Below are 19,495 nucleotides of genomic sequence, written 5' to 3'. Positions count from 1 at the left end.
CTTTTTCCACCCTTTCTGCAGAACAACGGGATGCTTCAGTTAACCATAAACCCAGGCCCTCGGAAATTATTATGGTTTAAAAAAATCTATTTACAGTAAAGACTTTTTCACAGACTAGCTTCTGTTTTAGAAATCACACAGGGGAACAGTTCAACAAAAAGGGAACAGTGCAGGGACGAAGGTAGTTGGGCAGCTGAGAGCAGTAACACCTTAAGCCAAAGCCATAGCAGAGAGGTCATTACATTATCTCTTTAGTGCACATATGGTCTTCGTGTAAAGCCTTCTGTCCCATCTGTGAGGCCGTGGAACCAATCTGTGTGTTACTGACACGCTGAGACATCGTTTCAGCTGCAGAGCTGATTTCCTCCAAACTCTTCATTTGGTCATTATTGGCTTCCTTGTTCTCCGTAACAAAACAGCACGGGATGTCACCGGGACAACTCAGGTCTGTAGCAACTGCATTGCTGAGCCCTTCTAATGTTACATATTTGGAAACTCTGCAGAAGGAAGGAGAACTGAGGGACCTTTAAGATTCCTCCTATGTACGTCCCCCTGCATTTCTTTAATTTTCCGAAAGAATCTTTCCTCAGAGTCAGCACGGTATTAATGTTTATAGAATGCCGGTGACAAGCAAAGTATTCATCCTCAATATCTGCTTTTATAAATTTTATCAGAACTGTAAAGATTAAATATTTGCCAGGACCAGAAAAACTCTGGACCATCCTTCTGAACATTCTTGAAGACATGTGCAACATTTGCTTTTCTCCAGTGACTGAGGAACCCCCTCAAACTCCGTGAAAGAGGATATACAGCAGCCTTGCAAGGACGTTAGCCAATTCCCACAGCACCCTGCCATGCCACCCGTAGGGTCCCATGGACTTCTGAGTTGAGTTCTCTCAGGTAACTCCTGACTCAACCCTCACCGCTGGTAGCTCTTCCACTCCTTCCACCCTTTCGCTAACCACAGAGGCCTGGGAGACCTTTTTGATGAAGACCAAGACAAAGGCAGCACTGGGTACCTCAGTCTTCTGTGTGTCTGCTCTTACTAATCCACCCACCCCACTCAGTAACATTCCCGCATTTTCCTTGTTCAGACTTTTTCTACTAATGTGGCAGTAGCAGCTCTTATTGCCCTTGCTGTCCCTTGCAGTGTTCCTAAATCCCGTCTTTGTAGCCTGCCCCTCTTGTACCGCTTTTTTGCACTGGAGCTCTGTCATGAGTGCCGTGTTTCGCCAAGCCAGTCTCCTGATAAATCTTCTTGGGATAGTCCATTCTTGGCAGGTTGTCCTTAATGACTTGCTAGCTTTCCTCAGCTCCTTTAACCTTCAGAGTTGCCTCACATGTGATCCCACCACCTGGTCTCTTGAAGTGTATGTTCTGTACGGTCTGCTACTTGCCCCCATCAAGATACTGAACCCCACTATTTCATGGTCACTGCAGCCGAGTCTACCACTGATTATCCAATCTGCAGCCAGTTCTTCCCTGTCTGTGAACAGCAGACCTAGCAGTGCATCACTCCAATCGCCCGTCCAGTACCTGTATCAGAAAGCTGTCCCTGACACCCACCAGAAATCTCCTAGGTTAATTGGATCCTGCCATGCTCCCTCTCCATCACATGTCAGGGGGATCGAGTTCCTCGCAAGAAAAAGCATCTGTGATACAGACTTTCTCAAGTTGTTTAAAGAAAGTTTTGTCTGCTTTTTCACTCTGGTTGGGAGATCTGCAACACATTCTTATCATGATGTCACCCTAAGTGATGTCTCTGATCCTGACTCACATGCTGTCTCACCAGGCTGTTGTCCATCCTATAGAAGCACCAAGCACCCAAGCCACTTTTTCACCTGTAAGGCACCAGTTTCCTCTCTTCGTCTTCCTGCCCTGTCTTTTCTGTAGAGCCTGTAGTTGTCCATCACAGCAATTTAGTGGTGTGAGCTGTCCCATCACATCTCAGTTATTCCAACAGTGTCATTCTGTGACCACACACAGCTCTAGTTCCTTCATCTGTTGGCCAAGCTGCAAGCATTTGTGCATATACACACACTTGAGGTGTAGTCCTCCTTTCACCATCTTATTTTTTATGAGGTGTCTCCTGATCCCATGACGCCCACATCCTTTATTTTCCACTTCTTTCACATGTTTCGTTCACTTAATTGCAGGTTGCCATCTCCTTCCCCCATCATTCTTAGTTTAAAACTCTCACCAGGTTTACCAGCCTGTTGGCGAAGATGCTGCTCTTCCCCTACACTGTGAGGTGGATCCTATTTCTCCCCAACAGCCCTCAATCCTTACACAGGGTCCCTGAGCCATAAAAGCCAAATTCCTCCTCCATCCCTCCCTAGGAGTCCTTGAGCCTCAAACACCAATCATAAAAGTCAACACCTTGCCTACACCACCAACTTCACAGTCTGGTGCTGACCCACGCAATCTGTCCGTATCTCTGCAAGCCTTTGCCCTTCACTGGCAGGAACAAGACCATGCCCTGGGCCCTCCATTTCCATTATCTGTTATTTTTTGAAAACTACTTTTTTTGTTTTCAGACTAGTTCCTAATCTTTATTGTTTTACAGATGAAAAGGTACACAGGACCCATGCTTAAGGAGTTATCAGAACATTTTTGTGCTGTGAACATTTGACTATTCCTAACTAGAAGTACACAGCACACATGCTGTAACTGATAAACTCGTCTTCTACAAAATCAGGATGACAGCTACCTATGACAAGTATCTTTTTTTCTTAATACAAGCATTCCGTTTTCCCCATTAGGTTTAAAGTTTATTTTTCTTTTTCCTTTCGAAAGGCAGGAGGCTTTACTTAGGTTTGGAAATTACTTAAAAGGAGTTGCTTTTCCTCAATATGCTTCAAGTTCTACAGCTGTGCACGGAGGGAAAATAAGGAGTAAAATTAAATGCTGAGTGCACAAAGAAAAAACCAACTGTTTTTAAATTTTCACTTGCAGCACTAGAGGAAGCCACTGGGAATCAATGCCTGCTTCTCCACTAAGTTTCACTGAAGCTCTGGAGTTCAAGGTTTTGGGTTTCAGAAGGTTGTACACTTGGAAGAGTCAAGTGCACAGTCAATATTAGTACAAGCATCTGAGAAAGGGAACCAAAAAAAATCTGTTTCTGATACCTGTACAAACCTCCGTTGCAGTCAAGGATTGTCGAGGTACAATGAGAGCTACCCCGCAGCTTCAACAGAACAGCAACTCTCAGCCACTATCCCAAGGCTCCAAGCTCAGCTAACGAAGAACTAAGCACAGACATACATAATTTATCCATTCTGTTGGGGCTTATCACCTGTGGCTTTGGCACTCTTTCACAAGGCATAAGAAGAATCTTGCCTGGAACATTCAGTAAGATGCAGACTAAAAAGGTAGACAGGCCATGAAAGAAAAGACCAACCCAGCAGACAACTGACAAGCAAGAGGTAGACAAGAGAAAATAATACAACTGAGTTGTCGGGACATCCCTGCTGAGCAACTCAGCCAGCTTCTTTTGATGCAGCCCAGGATGCGGTTGGCTTTCTGGACTACGAGCACACACTGCCTGCTCATGTTGAGCTTCTCGCCACCAGCTCCCCCAAGTCCTTCTCCTCAGCGCTGTTCTCAAGCCATTCTCCGCCCAACCTGTATTTGTGCTTGGGATTGCCACGACCCACGTGCAGGACCTTGCCCTTGGCCTGGTTGAACTTCATGAGGTTCGCATGGGCACACCTCTCAAGCCTGTCCAGGTCCCTCTGGATGGCATCCCTTCCCTCCAGCATGTCGACTGCCCCACAGAGCCTGGTGTCATCGTCGAACTTGCTGAGGGTGCACTCAATCCCATTGTCCATGTCGCCGGCAAAGATGTTAAACAGCACTGGTCCCAGTACTGACCCCTGAGGAAACTGGAGGGTTTTTGTTTTATTTTTGTGTTAGTTTGTTGGTTTGGTTTTTTAATACATGTTAAACTAAGTCATGTAAACACACAGGAAAGAAAATATAAAGTATTACACTCGTACTGTGAGGCGTTCATATATATATTCCATATTTTATAAGAATATGAACATGCTTTTGAAATGTATTACAAAGCATGTACAGAAAGGTTAGAATTGAGGTGGAATCCTCCACCTTCATCTATTTGCTTTTCAGTTTCATATTCACTTCCCTGAATTTTACATTCTCAAAAGCTTTTAAATTGATTTATCTAGCTCTGATACTTTCTTGAGCAACCTTTCTCAATCCCCATGGAAAGTAAGCAACAAAAACATTCTTACATGCTTATACTTCAGAAGTGCAATTATGTGACCAAAACTTACTTGAAGTTCCTTCAGAACAGGCCAGTACGGTAGGAAACAGTTTGGCTTCTTCCTCTCTCTTCTCCTTTTAAAAAGACGTAAATATGAGCATAGCAATGGCTGCGGTGACCTCAGTGCGCTCATGCTGGTAAGATACGACAGAGCTGTTCTGCATCACTCAACAGTCACGATCAAAAACCCCTCCAAAGTACAACACCATGAATCCATAGGCAAACCTTCAATAACTATGTTTTCTACAAGATTTTCTGCTTCTAAAATTTTATGAGATTATACTAATATACAAAGAGAAGGAAAGGAATTTTATGTATATACAACCTGCTACATCCAACCCCAGAATAATTTTTATTATTTTTAAGCATGATAAAAACAAAATCTAAGGATATTTACAAAACCCCATAAAAACTCCCAAGTTTAATTTTACTCATCTCTATTACTTCAATGAGATCTCTTTCCAGCCCCACTCTAACTGGAGCTCTACCACTTTCCCTACGCTCTAAATACACTGTTTCAAACAGACTTCTCATCTTTTACCTCCCAAGGTCATTACTTCATAGCCCACTGCACTCCCTGCATAGACTGTATTTGACGTTTGTCTACCACATTTCTCAGCACAGGCTATAAACAGCCTTTGCGGGAAGGAAACAAAAAAGAAATCGAGTTGTCTTCTTTACAACTAAGGTACATAATTATATTTTTCTCAGGCAGGAGCAGCCCACAGAGTTCAGAGAGGGAAGGAGCTGCAGTTATCTGCAATACCTGTACTGTAAGTAAACTTTGTGTTTGCTCCAGTTACTATCTCCTGACCTGATCGTGTTCTTTCCCAACCAAACTCCACCTCCAAAAGAAACTGAAGTTAGAACTCCCCAGTACTGACCCCAAAGGGTCCCTGTGCTAAAGAACAGCAATGAGCGAGACAGTCACACGCAACGCCAAGGACTTTGATAAAATACCCCTGTGACTTAATACGCAGCAATTTCTGGAAACTGCAGACCTCTGTATTTGCTTCACAGTCTAACATATAAAATAAAATCAGTAACAATTTCAACTGAAGCTATTTCAGACAGTATCCAAGGATGAAATTACAGCATTAGGCATATTTCAAGCAAATTCTTTCACTGGTAAATCCTGAAGTGCTTCGCTTGCATTTCTTTCTCATGCCAAAAAAGAATGATCGCTATTTGTACTCAAGAGTATTCATCCTTCTCCTCAGCATCTACATACAACAGGTCATCTGAAAGGGAAACAATAAATCCACAATCTGATCTCTCTATTGGTGTCCTACAGTTCCTTAGAGAAATTAGTTAAATCAGTTTAGATTCCAGCAGACCCTCCTACACATCTTAAGGATCTCAAATTAGCACTGTGTAAGGGAATGGCGAAAGAATACTTAGTCTGGACAAAAAAACACACACCAGAAATGTCCTTCAACTTCCACAAGGCTTGTACAACATTCTGTACTAAGAGAAACCAGAGAGTGCCCATCATATCTGGATTTAAAGAGACTGAATGCCCTAACATCAAGGGGACTTGCAGAATTCACCTCGAAGAGTTATAAAGTACACTTTGGCAGTTGTAAACCAAGATTAAGAAACCAAGTAGTCAGTAAGGGTTTTAAAAAAAAAATAAAAAAAAAATAGAGAAGCAGCATCAAGCCTTGATGATGAATTTCCAGAAATCAACAAAATTAGCTGGTAGAAAGTAATGAGAAATGTCAGTAGTGAGACATCGAACTGTAAAGGTGACACCACTTCCAATTCAAACAAATCCTTCTTTGATTCCTTCCTTTTATTAAAATAGCATCTTTTTAACCAAATGAGGTGCCAAGAGTGATGAAATGATAGCAGAGGAGAAAAACAGCTTTTACACAAAGTAAGACTACGCTAGCAGAGCCTTAATAGTCAAGTGCTCGCCTTTAGATTGATCTATAGTCACTCCTAGGAAAAAAAAATATTCTAGAATTCTAGTCTGGACCCCATGAAAGGAAACAAAGGGGAACAGACTTAGGGGTGTAGAGTGGATTTGGTCCTGTGTGAGAGGACCCTGCAAGAAAGCTTGCTCTTAATAACCAGCACTGAGAAGTCACCCAAGTACAGAGCTTCAAAGGCTCTTCTTCCTTCTAGAAATCCTCTTGAAACACAAAAGATACCAGACACAGGCTTCAACGAAATCAACCTGAAGCTCTTAGGTAGGAGCTTACACCTGGAGATTTTTAAATTATTATTTATTTTACACTACCACCTTCATATTCTAAGCCAGTATTTACGACAGCTTAAGTCTAGGCATAATTTAGTATGAGGAGGATGAAACTTACCTTGTGCTACCCCCACTTAAAATCTACACTCCTGATGAATTATAACGTACTTACGCTTTTTGAACAGTTAATATGCGAATAGCACAAAAGCAAGCATGCTAAGTAACAATGCACAAATTCCTGTTTTCCATGCTTTCCCTCATTTACACGTGTTTTTCTGAAGCAGACAGGAAATTTAAACTAACCTTGCTTTCACAGGCTGATGACTGGAAAGTTGAAGTATTCAGAGCAGAACTGCAGGATAATTTTACATCTCCTGTTGCTAAAGATACTTAAAAGACAATATGTTCAACATGAAAGGTTTTGGTCTTGATTTGGAAAAAAAGAAAAACAGCCAATGCCAAGTTGGGTTTCTTTTTATTGTTAAAAGATTAAAGCATAACATTTCACCAAATACAAGTAATTTAGGGGTTTTCTGACATTACAAACATCTGAATCATCAAGAGAAAGTGTTGAGCTATACATAGTCTGACGTTAATTCATCAATTTAATGTATATTAGTACATGCTTAAAACATGGCCAAAATACAGAATCACAAAATAAGTACCTTGATGCTTCTAAATCTGAGACAAGTATATCAGAAAATTGAGTGCAATAAATTTCCAACGAATGACTACACACTCAATTACAGCCTCAGGGCAGAATTATTCCAGAAGGATTGGTAGTTTCTCATGCCTGGCTCGTTCACATTCAATCTGGGGAGAATTTCAATTCTGAGAATTTGATAAAAACATTTTGAAAAATACGACATTTAACAATTGTGAAAAAAGTTCAGTCTTCACAGGAATATATGGATTGCTTGCCACTCCAGTCCTTAATTGCCTGTCTGTTTTAGAAATCTTTACAAAACTAATTTGTATCCATTTTGGTTTCAAAAACATAGTACATCTGAAAAATAAAACATGACTCTACTGATGGGTAATACAAAGACATGAACACATATTTAAAATTACTTTCAGAAGTAAATCATTTCAGTAATACAGCTATAAGACAAGTTAAACATAGTACAATAAACCATGCATCTTCTGACTTGTCAGATCAGCTAAACTACTTGGTTAACATACAGCAACACTTTTGAACACTTCTGTAAATTCAGCTTTTCTAGCACAAGGGAAAAAAACAGATTAAATTTGTTCTTCAAGTGGTTCAAGGCTGTCCAAGTGCTTTTTAGGTGTATCATCACTATGACGGCTTTGGCAATGGGTTAAATGTTTCTTAAAGCCTCGGGGAAAATTTGATTCAAAATTACAACGTGGACACTTCAACAAACTTTGACCGTGAGCAGCAACATGGTTTTTAAGAAGAGACTCCAAGAGAAAAGCCTTGCCACATATTTTACATTTGTATGGGCTTTGAACATTATGCTTGTTAACTAAATGGTGCAAGACAGCACCTTTTTTCATTGCACGACAGCAACAAATTTTGCAATAATACTTTCCCTTGCCACGCTTCATGTATTTTGCTATTTCTTCCTCGGAGATGAAAGCCTCTTTCTCCTCGGTAAACTGCAGCACACACTGTGGCTGCATGGGAGTAGTTGCATCCATTTTTCTCTCTTTTCCGTAATCAGATGACTCCATATCATATTGCTCTTGGTCACTGTTGGATTCTTGCTCCTTTATCTCCATCGAGTCCATCTCGGTTTTTCCACACTCACTGCTATTAAGTTCAGAATCTGAGTTCTCCTGGTTTTCCTTCTTGGGCTTCTTTTTTGGGCATGAATATAACATGTCTTCTGGTGATTCTTTGGCTAATATTGATTGTTCATCCTGTGAGAATAAATCATCCAGTGGTTTCTGGTCATCTAAACTGTGAGAAAGAAAGTCACTCTCACCAGACTCACTAGGTGTCTGGGGCTCAGAGGAAAAACCCGGAGCAGACTTGTGAGGCTCGGAAAACAGGATGTTCTTCTGGATTTCAGAAGGTACAGTAGTTTCAGCATGTCTCTGGACATCAGAGGATAAAGCAGCAGCAGGCTTCTGCATTTCAGAAAATACATGCTTTTGAACATCAGGGGAAACAGCAGATTTCTGGGAGTCAGTAAAAATAGCTTGTTTGGGGGTCTCGGGAGAAACAGAAGGAGTAGGTTTCTGGGAGTCAGTAAAGAGGCCATGTTTCTGAATTTCAGGAGAAGTAGATTTCTGAGACTCTGGAAAGGAACTATGCTCCTGAACTTCAGGGGAAATGGGAACAAGTTTCTGGGCTTCAGAAAATAGGGCATGCTTCTGGACTTCAGGAGAAACAAGAGCTGATTTCTGGGCTTCAGAACACAGAGCATGTTTCTGGCCTTCAGTCGAAACAGCCGAAGTAGACACCTGATTCTGGGGCTCAGAAAAGACACCACGTTTCTGGGCATCAGTAGAAATTGAAGGATTAGATTTACGAGACTCTGGGAACAGAGCTCTTTTCCGAGGTTCAGGGAAGTGACCCCTTTTCTGAACCTCAGAGGAAGCAGCAGAAGCGGATTTCTGAGTTTCAGAAAAAAACATAGATTTCCGTGACTCAGAGAGTTTCCAAGATTCAGGAGATACCGAAGCACCAGGCTTACGGACTTCAGGAAAGAAAGAAGGCTTCCAAGAGTCAGAGGAAACAGTGTGACTAGACTTTCGAAGCTCAGGATTAACAGGGGCAGAATGCTTCCATGTGTCAGGGGACAGAACAGGTTTCCAGCCTTCAGGGTAAACAGATGAGATGGGTTTCCACGGCTCAGAAGAAACAAGAGTAGACTTCTGGGATTCAGAAAAGGATGTAGATTTCCACGAGTCAGAAACAAGCCTCCTAGGCTCCGGCGACACAACAGGGCCAGGCCTTCGGGACTCAGGGGCAGACCTCCGGGACTCTACAGACACTGACATGGCAGACTTTGGAGCCCAGGGAGAAACCGTGGAAGACTTCTGCACCTCATGAGGTGTAGATCTCCAGGGCTCAGGGGAAACGGTTGGACCAGGTCTCCATGACTCTGGTGAAACTGCAGGAGTGGGCCTCCGGGTTTCAGGAGAAGAGGCAGAAGCAGGCCTACGCATTTGAGAAGGATGCCTCCGGGGCTCAGGAGACCCAGCTGGGGCATACCTTCGCGGTTCAGGGGATACTGCTGGAGTAGGTTTCTTTGGCTCTGGTGACACAGCTGGGGAGTATCTGCGGGGCTCTGGAGACACAGCGGGGGAATGGCGACGGGGCTCTGGTGATACAGCGGGGGAATGCCGACGGGGCTCTGGAGATATTGCTGGGGAATGTCGACGGGGCTCTGGAGACACAGCCGGGGAATGCCGACGGGGCTCTGGAGACACAGCCGGGGCTGGCTTCTGTGGGTCAGGGGACATAGCAGGGGATGGCTTCTGTGGGTCAGGGGACACAGCAGGGGCTGGCTTCTGTGGGTCAGGGGACACAGACGGGGACGGCTTCTCTGAGTCTGGGGATAGAGCTGAGGCTAACTTCTCTGGATCTGGAGATGTGGCCCGGGATGACTTTTCTGGATCTGGGGACGTGGCCTGGGCTGACTTCTCTGTCTCTGAGGAAGTCGCCTGAGCCAGCTTCTGGGGCTCTGGAGACCCTGAAGATTTCGGAAGCTTGGGGGAAACAACAGGTTCAGATTTGGGGAGTTCAGGAGAAAGGGCAGGTTTGCGCGACTCAGGGGAAAGGGTAGGTTTCTGTGGCTCCAATGTGACACTTTTTTTGGAGGAATCTGAATCTCCTTCTACCTGTTCTTTCCGTTCCTCATTCCACTTCTCAGGTGCTGCATGTTGTGCTGTGATGTGATAATATACGTTGCAATACATCTTGCTGGTAAAGAAACATTTGTGGCAGTGAAACAGTTTTGCGCTTTTTTGATAAAATATAAGTTTACCCAAACCAGCAGCATCCATTTCGTCACAATACTCTGGGTGTATAGTACCCATATGAATTTGTATGTTTTCATAGTCCGTTCCTCTGAAGCTGCAGTGATCACACTCTAAGCGCTCTGTGGTTTTACGTAGTATCTGCAACATGTCCATTTTTCTATGGTCCGTAACAGTTTTCACAGCACTGCACCGTTTAAAGAACAAGCTTCAGTTCCTGCAATAAAGGAAAAAAATCTGTATAGTTATCTGTCAATGTTAATTTCAACTCTTTGCCATTCCTAAATAACCACATGTGCTTCCCCCCCCCCATTTTGGAAAGCATATCTTCTGCATAAGTACTACTTCATAAAGAAAGGTACTAACTACTTCATAAAGAAATCCAAATATAGGTCTCTCCAATTTCTTCACATCATTTTACATCAGCAGAACTTGAAAAACAAAGCTTATATTTAACAACAGGCCTTCCTATCTATGTAAGAAAATCTGCAGGCAAATGATAAAAAAAGAACCCAGATGATAAAGAGATAAGTTTGTTTTATTTGATAAACGTGACTTGCTTTCTCAGTTGTCTTTTCTTCCCAGATTTGAAGTGGTTTTATTTACATTACATATGTAAACTGAAAACAAAAAGTACTTTGAAACAGTGGCACTGAGATAAAGCCATTTCAAAACTGCATTTTCATTATAAAATTTCAAAACAAAATAGCTAGTTTTGACAAAGACAAAAAAATTTCAAGAAGAAAACGGCAGCCTAAAGCCTAGGCTCTGTTTTCGCCTGTTAAATGCTCTTTTCCTTTCACTAATTACATGAAAAACAAAAGCTGCTGCTCATAAAGACTTTATCCATTATGAAAATAATTTTTTCCATTCCATTATTTCATCTGCTGCCCTAATAACAAAAATATTACTTAAAAAAACAGCAGTGACTTTTTTCCAGTTGGTGTAGTTGACAGCCCTCTGTATTCAAAACATTGTCTGCCTCACCCCAAAGAGAAAGATGGAAAATTCTCAAAATTACTGTTTTTGTAAGACCCTAAAACAAAACAAAACAAAAACCCAAAACAAAACACAAAAAAAACCCCACCTAAATACAGCATCTGAAATGCAAATAATTTTTAATGATTTGGCTAGATTCCACTATTTCCAACAGAGTTTACCGGGATTCACTACTACAATAACCAGCAAACCAATTCTAACCACATTCTGCAAGTAATTTTCACCTAGATGTGGGAGGTATCTCTACGGTGAAAAGGAATATTTGGACACTTATGTGAAATGCACAGGCTTTTTTCTTGAAGGTTCAAATTAACAGATGTTACATGATTATCATGCTAAGCTATCAACCTAATTTTGAGCGTCTTGTAAGACACACTGTTTCAAAACACACAAAGTTTTTGTGTCATTTTAACATTAATTTTCCTGTTTAAATATATATTAGACTAACAACTAATCTAAAAATATGCATCCAAAGCAAGTATTCCTAATTTATTCCTAAAGCGTTTTTACCCTGGTTTCTTATGGAAATGAGGCCTACACAAACACATTGCCCTACAGTCAATGCCAATCAAATTAGACAAAGCAATCCAGTCTCATTTTAAATTTCTACAAGTTTCATGAAAATCAGGAACTGAGTAGAGAATGAAAGAAATGCCTCCACTGAGGCTAAGGCTGAACCACTTAACAGTTACTGTCTCTGTTTAGCCTGTAATCAGTACATAAACGGTCAGTATGCGAATAGTCTTAAAACCTACAGAACATGTAGGGTCTGATTGAGCTTGTAATTAGGGAAAAAGAAAAGGAATTACAAATGCTACAGCAGTGAGCTGGTTTGGGGCAGAACAAAAGTAAATTAGCAGTGCTGCTAGAGGATGACATGTATACAGAAAAAAAAAAAAAAAAAAAAAACCACAAAAACAGGAAAGGGGGATTGGCTGAGGAGCAGAGGGCACAAATCTCTTAAGAATCATAGACTGGCTTGAGTTGGAAGGACCTTTAAAGGTCAGCTAGTCCAAGCCCCCTGCAATGAGCAGGGACATCTTTAAGCAGATCAGGTTGCTCAGAGCCCCGTCCAACCTGACCTGGAATGTTTCCAGGGATGGGACATCTACCACCTCTCTGGGCAACCTGTTCCACTATTTCACCACTCTCATTGTAAAAAATGTCTTCCTCATGTCTAGTCTGAATTTTAGTTTAAAACCATTGCCCCTTGTCCTATCACAACAGGCCCTGCTAAAAGTTTGTCCCCATCTTTCTAAGAAATAAAGGTTCACTAGCTCAGCTGCTCATGGAACAACTTCTTTGCACACACTATGCATACACACTTCACATTAAGTCACAGGAATAGGAAGATTTCCAATCAGGAAGCACAGTGGGATCACAGATAGCTTTAAGAGGGATCCTGCTTTACATCTATGAGACAAATGAACAGCATCTGCCCACAGGCTAGCTACACATGAGAAGTAATCGCACTGCTCTACAAATACTGAAGTGGAAGGACCTTTTGGGTATAAATTGCAGTTTCCCAGCACTATTAGCAGCCATACGAAAGACAACCCAAAATGGAGTTCACTCTGCATTTGGTGCTGACCACGTAACACTTCCCAACATCTTATAACAAACTTTCTATTCCTTTAAAAGATCAAAACAAAACAGAAAGACAATGGTAGCGCTCAGTGGTCTGTATCTCTGCAACAGCAAACAACTTGTTAACTGAAAAAACCCAAAGCAAGACATGTCTTAACACTCCAAAAGACCTAAAAGTCTTCAGGAATTACGGTTTGTTTTTTGGCTGCGGAAGTTAAGGCAATGGGAGGACAGGAAGATTTCAACTTGAAAGCCAAAAATTATGAATTGATCATATGAGATGAAGATTTATATTTTTTTTACAAATCACAGCAAAACATCATTAGGACATGAAGGACATACTACACTGATCACATTTTCAGAACTGAAAGAGAATTTGTCACTTACAAAATTGGTGTTAATCCCGAATTGTCCATTTTCTTTTCTCTAGAAAACCAAAAAAGGCTTTTTCAAACTGAATTTATCATAGCTTACAATGAAGTTTACCAGATAATCTCTTCTACCCTCTTCATAATTTCCCTCCTCTTTACACATTACCTAACTGTTGCCCTTTCTGGAGTTTTCTGTTATTCACTCCTCTCAACCACACTTCACCCCACCTCCCATCCTCATCTTTTATTCAGTCCTATCTTACTTTACAATGGAAATCTGCACTTTCTTTCCAAATGCAACAGTGAGAAAAGGTCCCTGTCTGTCTTCCACAAATAGTCCAAGTTGCTGCTAAGCTTTTTTGACCAAAAGGTTATTCTGGAACTGGAAAAGCTACTTCCTCTTTTTCATTTCCAGACATCCGAAGATTGACATTCAAGCCTCTGGCATAAGAAATAATGCTAAAGAGTTGAGGATACTTTCTCTCACACCACCATCACTCGCCATTTTTAATTTTATAATTTCAGTACACTGTAGCTGGCAGTCACTTAAAAAACTGCCTCTTCTGCTGAAATCTCTACTTGATTGAGGCATGCTACTGAGCAAGACAACTCTTTGGTATTGTGGCACCTTAGGCCATGACTCCAATGAATAGTAAATCTAGTTTTAGAATAGTTACTGTGAGACCAGTAACAAACTTGAACAGTGCTGAGCCACTATTAACTCATGCTGTCAATGCAAATTTGCTGAAACACTTCTGAAGGAGTAAATTCTGAAACGTTGCTGGTTCACTTAGCACATACCTGAATAGCTAGTCTAGCAGATTTTCCTGTCAGTCTCTCCTGATCGCTTCTTACCTTAAGCTCAAATGCCCCTGTTTCCACATAGCTCTGATTACCCGCCTCCTCTATACTCAGGTTTGTCACACAGAAAACTGCCTGCTTCACATTTTTTGCCATCAACTCCTACATCAGAACTTGTTTTGCGCTGGATACTGCCTTACCTAGTTGGGTGAAAGTTTTGAGGAACAGCATGTCACTAAACAGTCCCACGCCAGCAGAGCCAGCCAGGCTAGAAACTATATGCTCAAAATCCAGGTCCCCATGGCTTTGGACCTGCACAAACTGTGATGAAATCTGTGCTCAGTGGCATCTTTTTGGCAACACTAAAAAAGATGGACCACAGTCCCTCTGTGCAAATGCTTTACTACAGACATCAAAGGGACCTAGCTCTGCAGTGCTCCAACTCAGGCCCATAAAAAGCATACAGAAAGTAACTGGTGCTACCAAACTGGCAGAGTGCTCCATGTGTGCTGCAGAGAACTTGACCAAATACTAAAACCAAACATCGTTCTAGTTGTCTGAAGCCCTTTGAGAGAAAGCATGAATTTCAGGATGAAGATCAAGTTGTCATGAGAGGCAGGTCCCCCATGAAACACAGCAGAAGGGAGATGATGCTATACTACCTCTCAGCCTGTTGAAGACTCCTAGGAAGGACTAACAAGCTTCCACACCTCTAAGTACAGACAACTGCTGTGCAGACCCCATGCCACTTTGTTTTGTGGAACACTCTGACAGGTCCTACGTGTTTTGTAAACAGGATACTCAGCATTGCCTCTCGATAAAGACTCAATCCTGGTGAAAACAGAAGCAGATAATAAGGACGTGCAACACACATCAATGATGCCAGCACAGCTGGGAAAGCCCTCAAGGATAAAGTCCTATATTTTCTGTGATTCCCTACATCCATATTGGATTCCCTATGTCCAATGTGAGCTAAGACTTAAAAATGGTGCTGCCATCAGTGCAACCTTGAAATGACAGACAACACACCAGTGGGAAGCAGAGGTGTCCAATGACCTCCTACTTAACTTCAAGACACCATTCTACCTATGTTCACCAAGCAAAGGACAAAGTCAGCCTGTACTTCTATGAACGCTCAACCTTCCTGTGATAATCCTCCAATCTTTACAGAGAACCACAAATCACACCTCTACTCTGATAAGCACAACCACTGCACAGGAAGGATGGCTGTTAATTTTCATCAGCCTTGGAAGTTTCTCACAGTCAAACAGTCCAGTCAGATCCTCTGTCAGTGAGGAGGGGCAATGGTAAAGTTTGTTCCATGCACAAGAAAGCTGGATACAGCTGCATCATTGCTTCTACTAGCAGGATCAGATCCAGACTATTGCTGTGTTTAAGCAAATGGAAAAATGACACATTCTTGCAGTGCCAAAAAGTAAATGGCAGTCTGGTGGCAACACGATGCTTCTCTTGAAGCTACATCCCTGTGTTGTGACTGATAAAAGAAACAGAAGTTTAGCTCCCAGAAGAAGCTGCACACAAACATCCCCAGAGTGCGGTAGAGCAGGCACTTCACAAGGCAAATGGCAGGTAAGAGGGTCAGGTCTAACACACTGAGAACAAGACAGGCAGCACTGTGTTCCTGCTAAGCCAGCAGCGTCCACAGCAATCTGACCGCATCCTCACAACTGAACTCCCAGCTACCAGCCCATCTACATGGGCTAAATCCCATCAGCAATGATCGCCAACCCACAGCTTTAACATTACACACTTAAAAAAGGTACAAACACCCTGACCTGACCAGCCACTGAAACGGTGAGATACGCTGTAAGAACACGTGAGACACCAGATCCAGGCAGGAAATGGCTGTATTATTTGGTCCCGTATTTCCAGGAAAGATTCGCGTCAGAGGAAAGTTGAAATGTGACAATACTTGATGCACATGCAGATGATTTAAAAAGCACAAAGGGTACAGAACTGCAACTATTTTGTACAATTTCTACCTTTGCTAAGAGAATGACAAGTCTACACAGCAACACTAGTTATGAATACAAGATCTAACAATAGTATAAACTGTAGAGTAGTATCAATGGACCTATAACAGATTCAGGGTAGGAAAAATTAATGTCATGTTCTTCTGATGGGGCTTTCTAACTCAAGTTCACAATGCTCCATGGATAGCGTCCAAAAATGGCCCCAGAAACTTGCTTTTTGCAGTGCTGAACCTGAGTTAATGAAGTGCCACTGGACCCACCACGGCATACATCCAGTCAGGAACTGTGAATTAGGGTTGTGAATCTTGGTGATGTGAAGCAAAGAATTCCATTTACATTGTCCTGAAAGCAAATGAGGTTCAAGGGGAGCTTACGGAAGTGAAAAATGAAATCCATGGTCTCTACGTTCCTAACTTGTAAACAACTCGGTACAAGTCAAGCTTCCAATTACCCCTCTTGCTTCTAACAGTGCTGAACTGTTACCGACTAAGGCAGCTCCCATCTGCACAGTCAAGCACCAAATCCTCCCAACACCTGCACCAGCTGCCAGAGGCCACTGCAAGCCCCAGCCGCCAACACAAACGAGCCTCCTCCAGCTCAGAAGTCGCCTCTAAAACGCCGCTCAGAGCCGAGGCGCTTCATCCATCCCCAACGCTGTACGGACACAACTCGGCGACATGTTTTTCGAGCCTTCGCTTTCCATCGGCCTCACCGACCTCGCCGTCCCTCCCGGCGGGTATTTCTGTCACGCGTGAGGGGGGACAGTCCCGCCGGCGACACGGCCCGGCCACGACTCGCTTTCCCGAGACGTCTGTCCGTGGGGGAAAGCACAACTCGCAGCGTGCTCCACCTGCTCCGCCAGCCATTGCTTTTAACTTTCTCCTGGGGAGGGAAAGGGTGCCGCGGACCGGGCTTTTCCAGAGCAGCCGGCTTCGCCCCTACCCGCCGCCCCCCCCGGGGCAGGGGGCCCCAGGCCGCCCGCCCATTCATTCCCGCACTGCCGGGCGGTCTCCCCGCCACCTCCCCTCTCCCTCCCCCCAGCCGCGGCCCCGCCGGTTGTGTGTCTCCCCCCGCCCCCGGCACCCACCGCCGCCCGCCTGCGCGATCCGCAAGGGCCGCCCGCTCCCCGGCGCGGCGGGGGCTGGACAAGGGGAAGGCCCAGGCCCGGTGCCCAGGGGGAGGGGAGCGGGCCGCGGCCGCCCGCTCTGTGCCTCCGGGGGTGGCGGTGAGAGGGATCCCCCCCCCCCGCCTTCTCCTCCTCCGCCTCCCCTCGCCCGCACTCACCGCTGAGGCGCCGGCGGGGCGCACCCCCGCCACAACGGCGGCAACGGCAGCGCTCGCGGGCGCGGGCTGCGCGAGGGGCGGGGAGGGGGAAGGGAGGGGGAAGGGAGGGGGAAGGGAATGGGGGGGGGGGGGGGGCGCCAGGCAGGCGGCGCGCGGCCGAATAGCGGCCGCTTTATCGCTTCCCCCCCCCCCCGCCCACCGCCATGGGCCAGCCCGCCGCCCAACCGGAAGCGCCGGCGCCGGGCGGCGGCCCCGCCCCTCCTCTACCGGCAGGGCCGCGCGCGGGGCCTAGTCACGTGCCGCCGCTGTGGCGGCGGTGGGGGGGTTGGAAGGGGGGAGGAGCGGGTGCCGCGCCCCCACAACACCCCCTCACCTCCCGCCCCGCCACCGAGGCGGTGCGTCACGTGCCACCCCCCACCTCCGTGCCCCGCCTAGCCGGCAGGGGGCGCTGCCACACCAGAGGGGGCTCGCGCCCCGGCCGTTGGCGGGGGGGGGGCAGCCAGACGGCGGCGGCGGCTGCTCTCAGCCGCCCTTTCCCCCGCCAGGAGGGTCCGTTGCGGCCCGTCCGCTTCCCGCTGCCCCGCGGGTGGAGCCGGGGGTGGTTGGCGGCTCGGGAAGGTGGTTCCTCAGGGTTACCGGGGGAGGTCGGCACGGTCAGCCCCCAGCAAGGCTTTGTGTCCTCGTCGGGGCCGGGGAGGGTTCCCGGTGAGCGCGGAACAGTGCGGTGAGGGGGCAGAGCCGCAGAAAAGGTTGCGGCTTCCCCGAGTGAAGCTTTCACAGCGTTCACCTGAACGGCGTCTGGGGTGAGGCTCGGCTGCAGCTTCGGTACCTTACACGGGTGCTGGTGTCTGCTTTCTGTCTGGTGTGGGGAGGAGGCGGAGGGGCGACTTCATGGCTCTGCAGCTTCCTGAGGAGGGGAAGCGGAGAGGGAGGTGCTGAGCTCTTCTCCCTGGTACCCAGCGATCGGACGTGTGGGAAAGGTTCAGAGCTACTCCAGGGGAGGTTCAGACTGGACATGAGGAAGCGTTTCTTTACCAAGAGGGTGGCCAAACACTGGAACGGGCTTCCTAGAGAGACGGTTGATGCCCCAGACCTGCCAGTGTTTAAGAGACATTTGGACGATGCCATTAATATACCATGCTTTAACTTTTGGCCAGCCCTGAAGTGGTCAGGCAGTTGAACTGGATGAACACTGTGAGGCCCATCTTACTGAAAATATTGTCTTTTCTCTGTCTTTTTCTTCTCTCCATACTTTTCTTCCTCTTTCCCATTTCTTTCCCTTTTCTGTTTAATCTGCTTTTTCCTTTGCTTTTTGCTTTTCTTTTTTCTTCACTTTCTTTTCTTTTATTCTTTTCTTATTTTCTTCTTATTCTTTCACTTCACTTTTCTTCTGTCTTCTTTCCTTCTTTCTTTCTTTCCTCCGTTTTTCCTCTCTCCCCTCCCCTTCCCTCCCCTTCCCTTATTTCTTTTTCTATTTTTTCTAGTCTTTTTTACTTCCTATTTTCTTTTTTCTTTCTTTTTTCTCCTCTTGCTTCTTTTTCCTTCTCTTCTCCCCTGCCTTCCCTTCTCCTTTTTTCTTTCCTTTTTTCTTTCCTTTCTTCTATTTTTTTTTCTTCTGTAGTCACAGAGCTCCAGAAATCAGCAGGAATACAGGCCAAGCAGCCCCTCTTTCCTGAAGAGCAAGAACATGAAAAATGAGTATCAGAATCCCCCCATGTGCATGGCACAAGGGCCACCTTCATGGAGGAGGGAGCAGGCATCTAGCCAAAACGGCCCAGGAAGGCAGAGGAAGGCAAAAAAAATGCGGGGACACTTGCTAGCCCACCTTGGGGGAAAAAAAGCCTTCCTCCCTCCAGCTGCAAGGCACAAGAGGCTAGCTTTGTGGTGCATGAGCAGCAGGCAGTAACCTAGCCAAAATGGAGCAGAGGGGCCCTGGGAAGTGGTCATGCTTGATGCTGCAGAGGAAGGCAAAAAAACCCCAGGGACCAGTGCCAACCTGCCCCAGGGGAAGATTCCT

General features: G+C 45.0%; 1 protein-coding gene across 5 annotated transcripts; it reads right to left on the bottom strand.

Annotated features, from left to right (window-relative positions):
* Nucleotides 1-6,946: 6,946 nt before the first annotated feature.
* On the bottom strand, nucleotides 6,947-18,282 carry CHAMP1 (chromosome alignment maintaining phosphoprotein 1). Of its 5 annotated transcripts, none has more exons than XM_054224044.1 (3): nucleotides 17,479-17,576; nucleotides 13,416-17,076; nucleotides 6,947-10,659 (listed from the first exon to the last, which is right to left on the bottom strand). In XM_054224044.1, the coding sequence occupies exon 3, from the start codon at nucleotides 10,596-10,598 to the stop codon at nucleotides 7,731-7,733; it is 2,868 nt and encodes a 955-aa protein (XP_054080019.1). In that variant the 5' UTR covers nucleotides 10,599-10,659; nucleotides 13,416-17,076; nucleotides 17,479-17,576; the 3' UTR covers nucleotides 6,947-7,730. The 5 variants fall into 5 exon arrangements, with proteins under 5 accessions (XP_054080019.1, XP_054080038.1, XP_054080054.1 ...); XM_054224063.1 differs by having other exon boundaries at nucleotides 16,911-17,076; XM_054224079.1 differs by lacking the exons at nucleotides 13,416-17,076; nucleotides 17,479-17,576 and adding an exon at nucleotides 18,266-18,282.
* Between the last annotated feature and the right edge of the window lie 1,213 nt (nucleotides 18,283-19,495).

The sequence above is a fragment of the Rissa tridactyla genome, chromosome 1, assembly GCF_028500815.1.
Source record: "Rissa tridactyla isolate bRisTri1 chromosome 1, bRisTri1.patW.cur.20221130, whole genome shotgun sequence".
In the NCBI taxonomy this organism is placed as follows: Eukaryota; Metazoa; Chordata; class Aves; order Charadriiformes; family Laridae; genus Rissa; species Rissa tridactyla.
Note: the sequence above shows the minus strand (reverse complement) of the source record. Positions and strands in the feature narration are given on the sequence as shown.

Excerpts from the sequence above, each read along its gene's own strand:
- CHAMP1 (XM_054224079.1), bottom strand. The coding sequence starts at position 10,598 with ATGGACATGTTGCAGATACTACGTAAAACCACAGAGCGCTTAGAGTGT.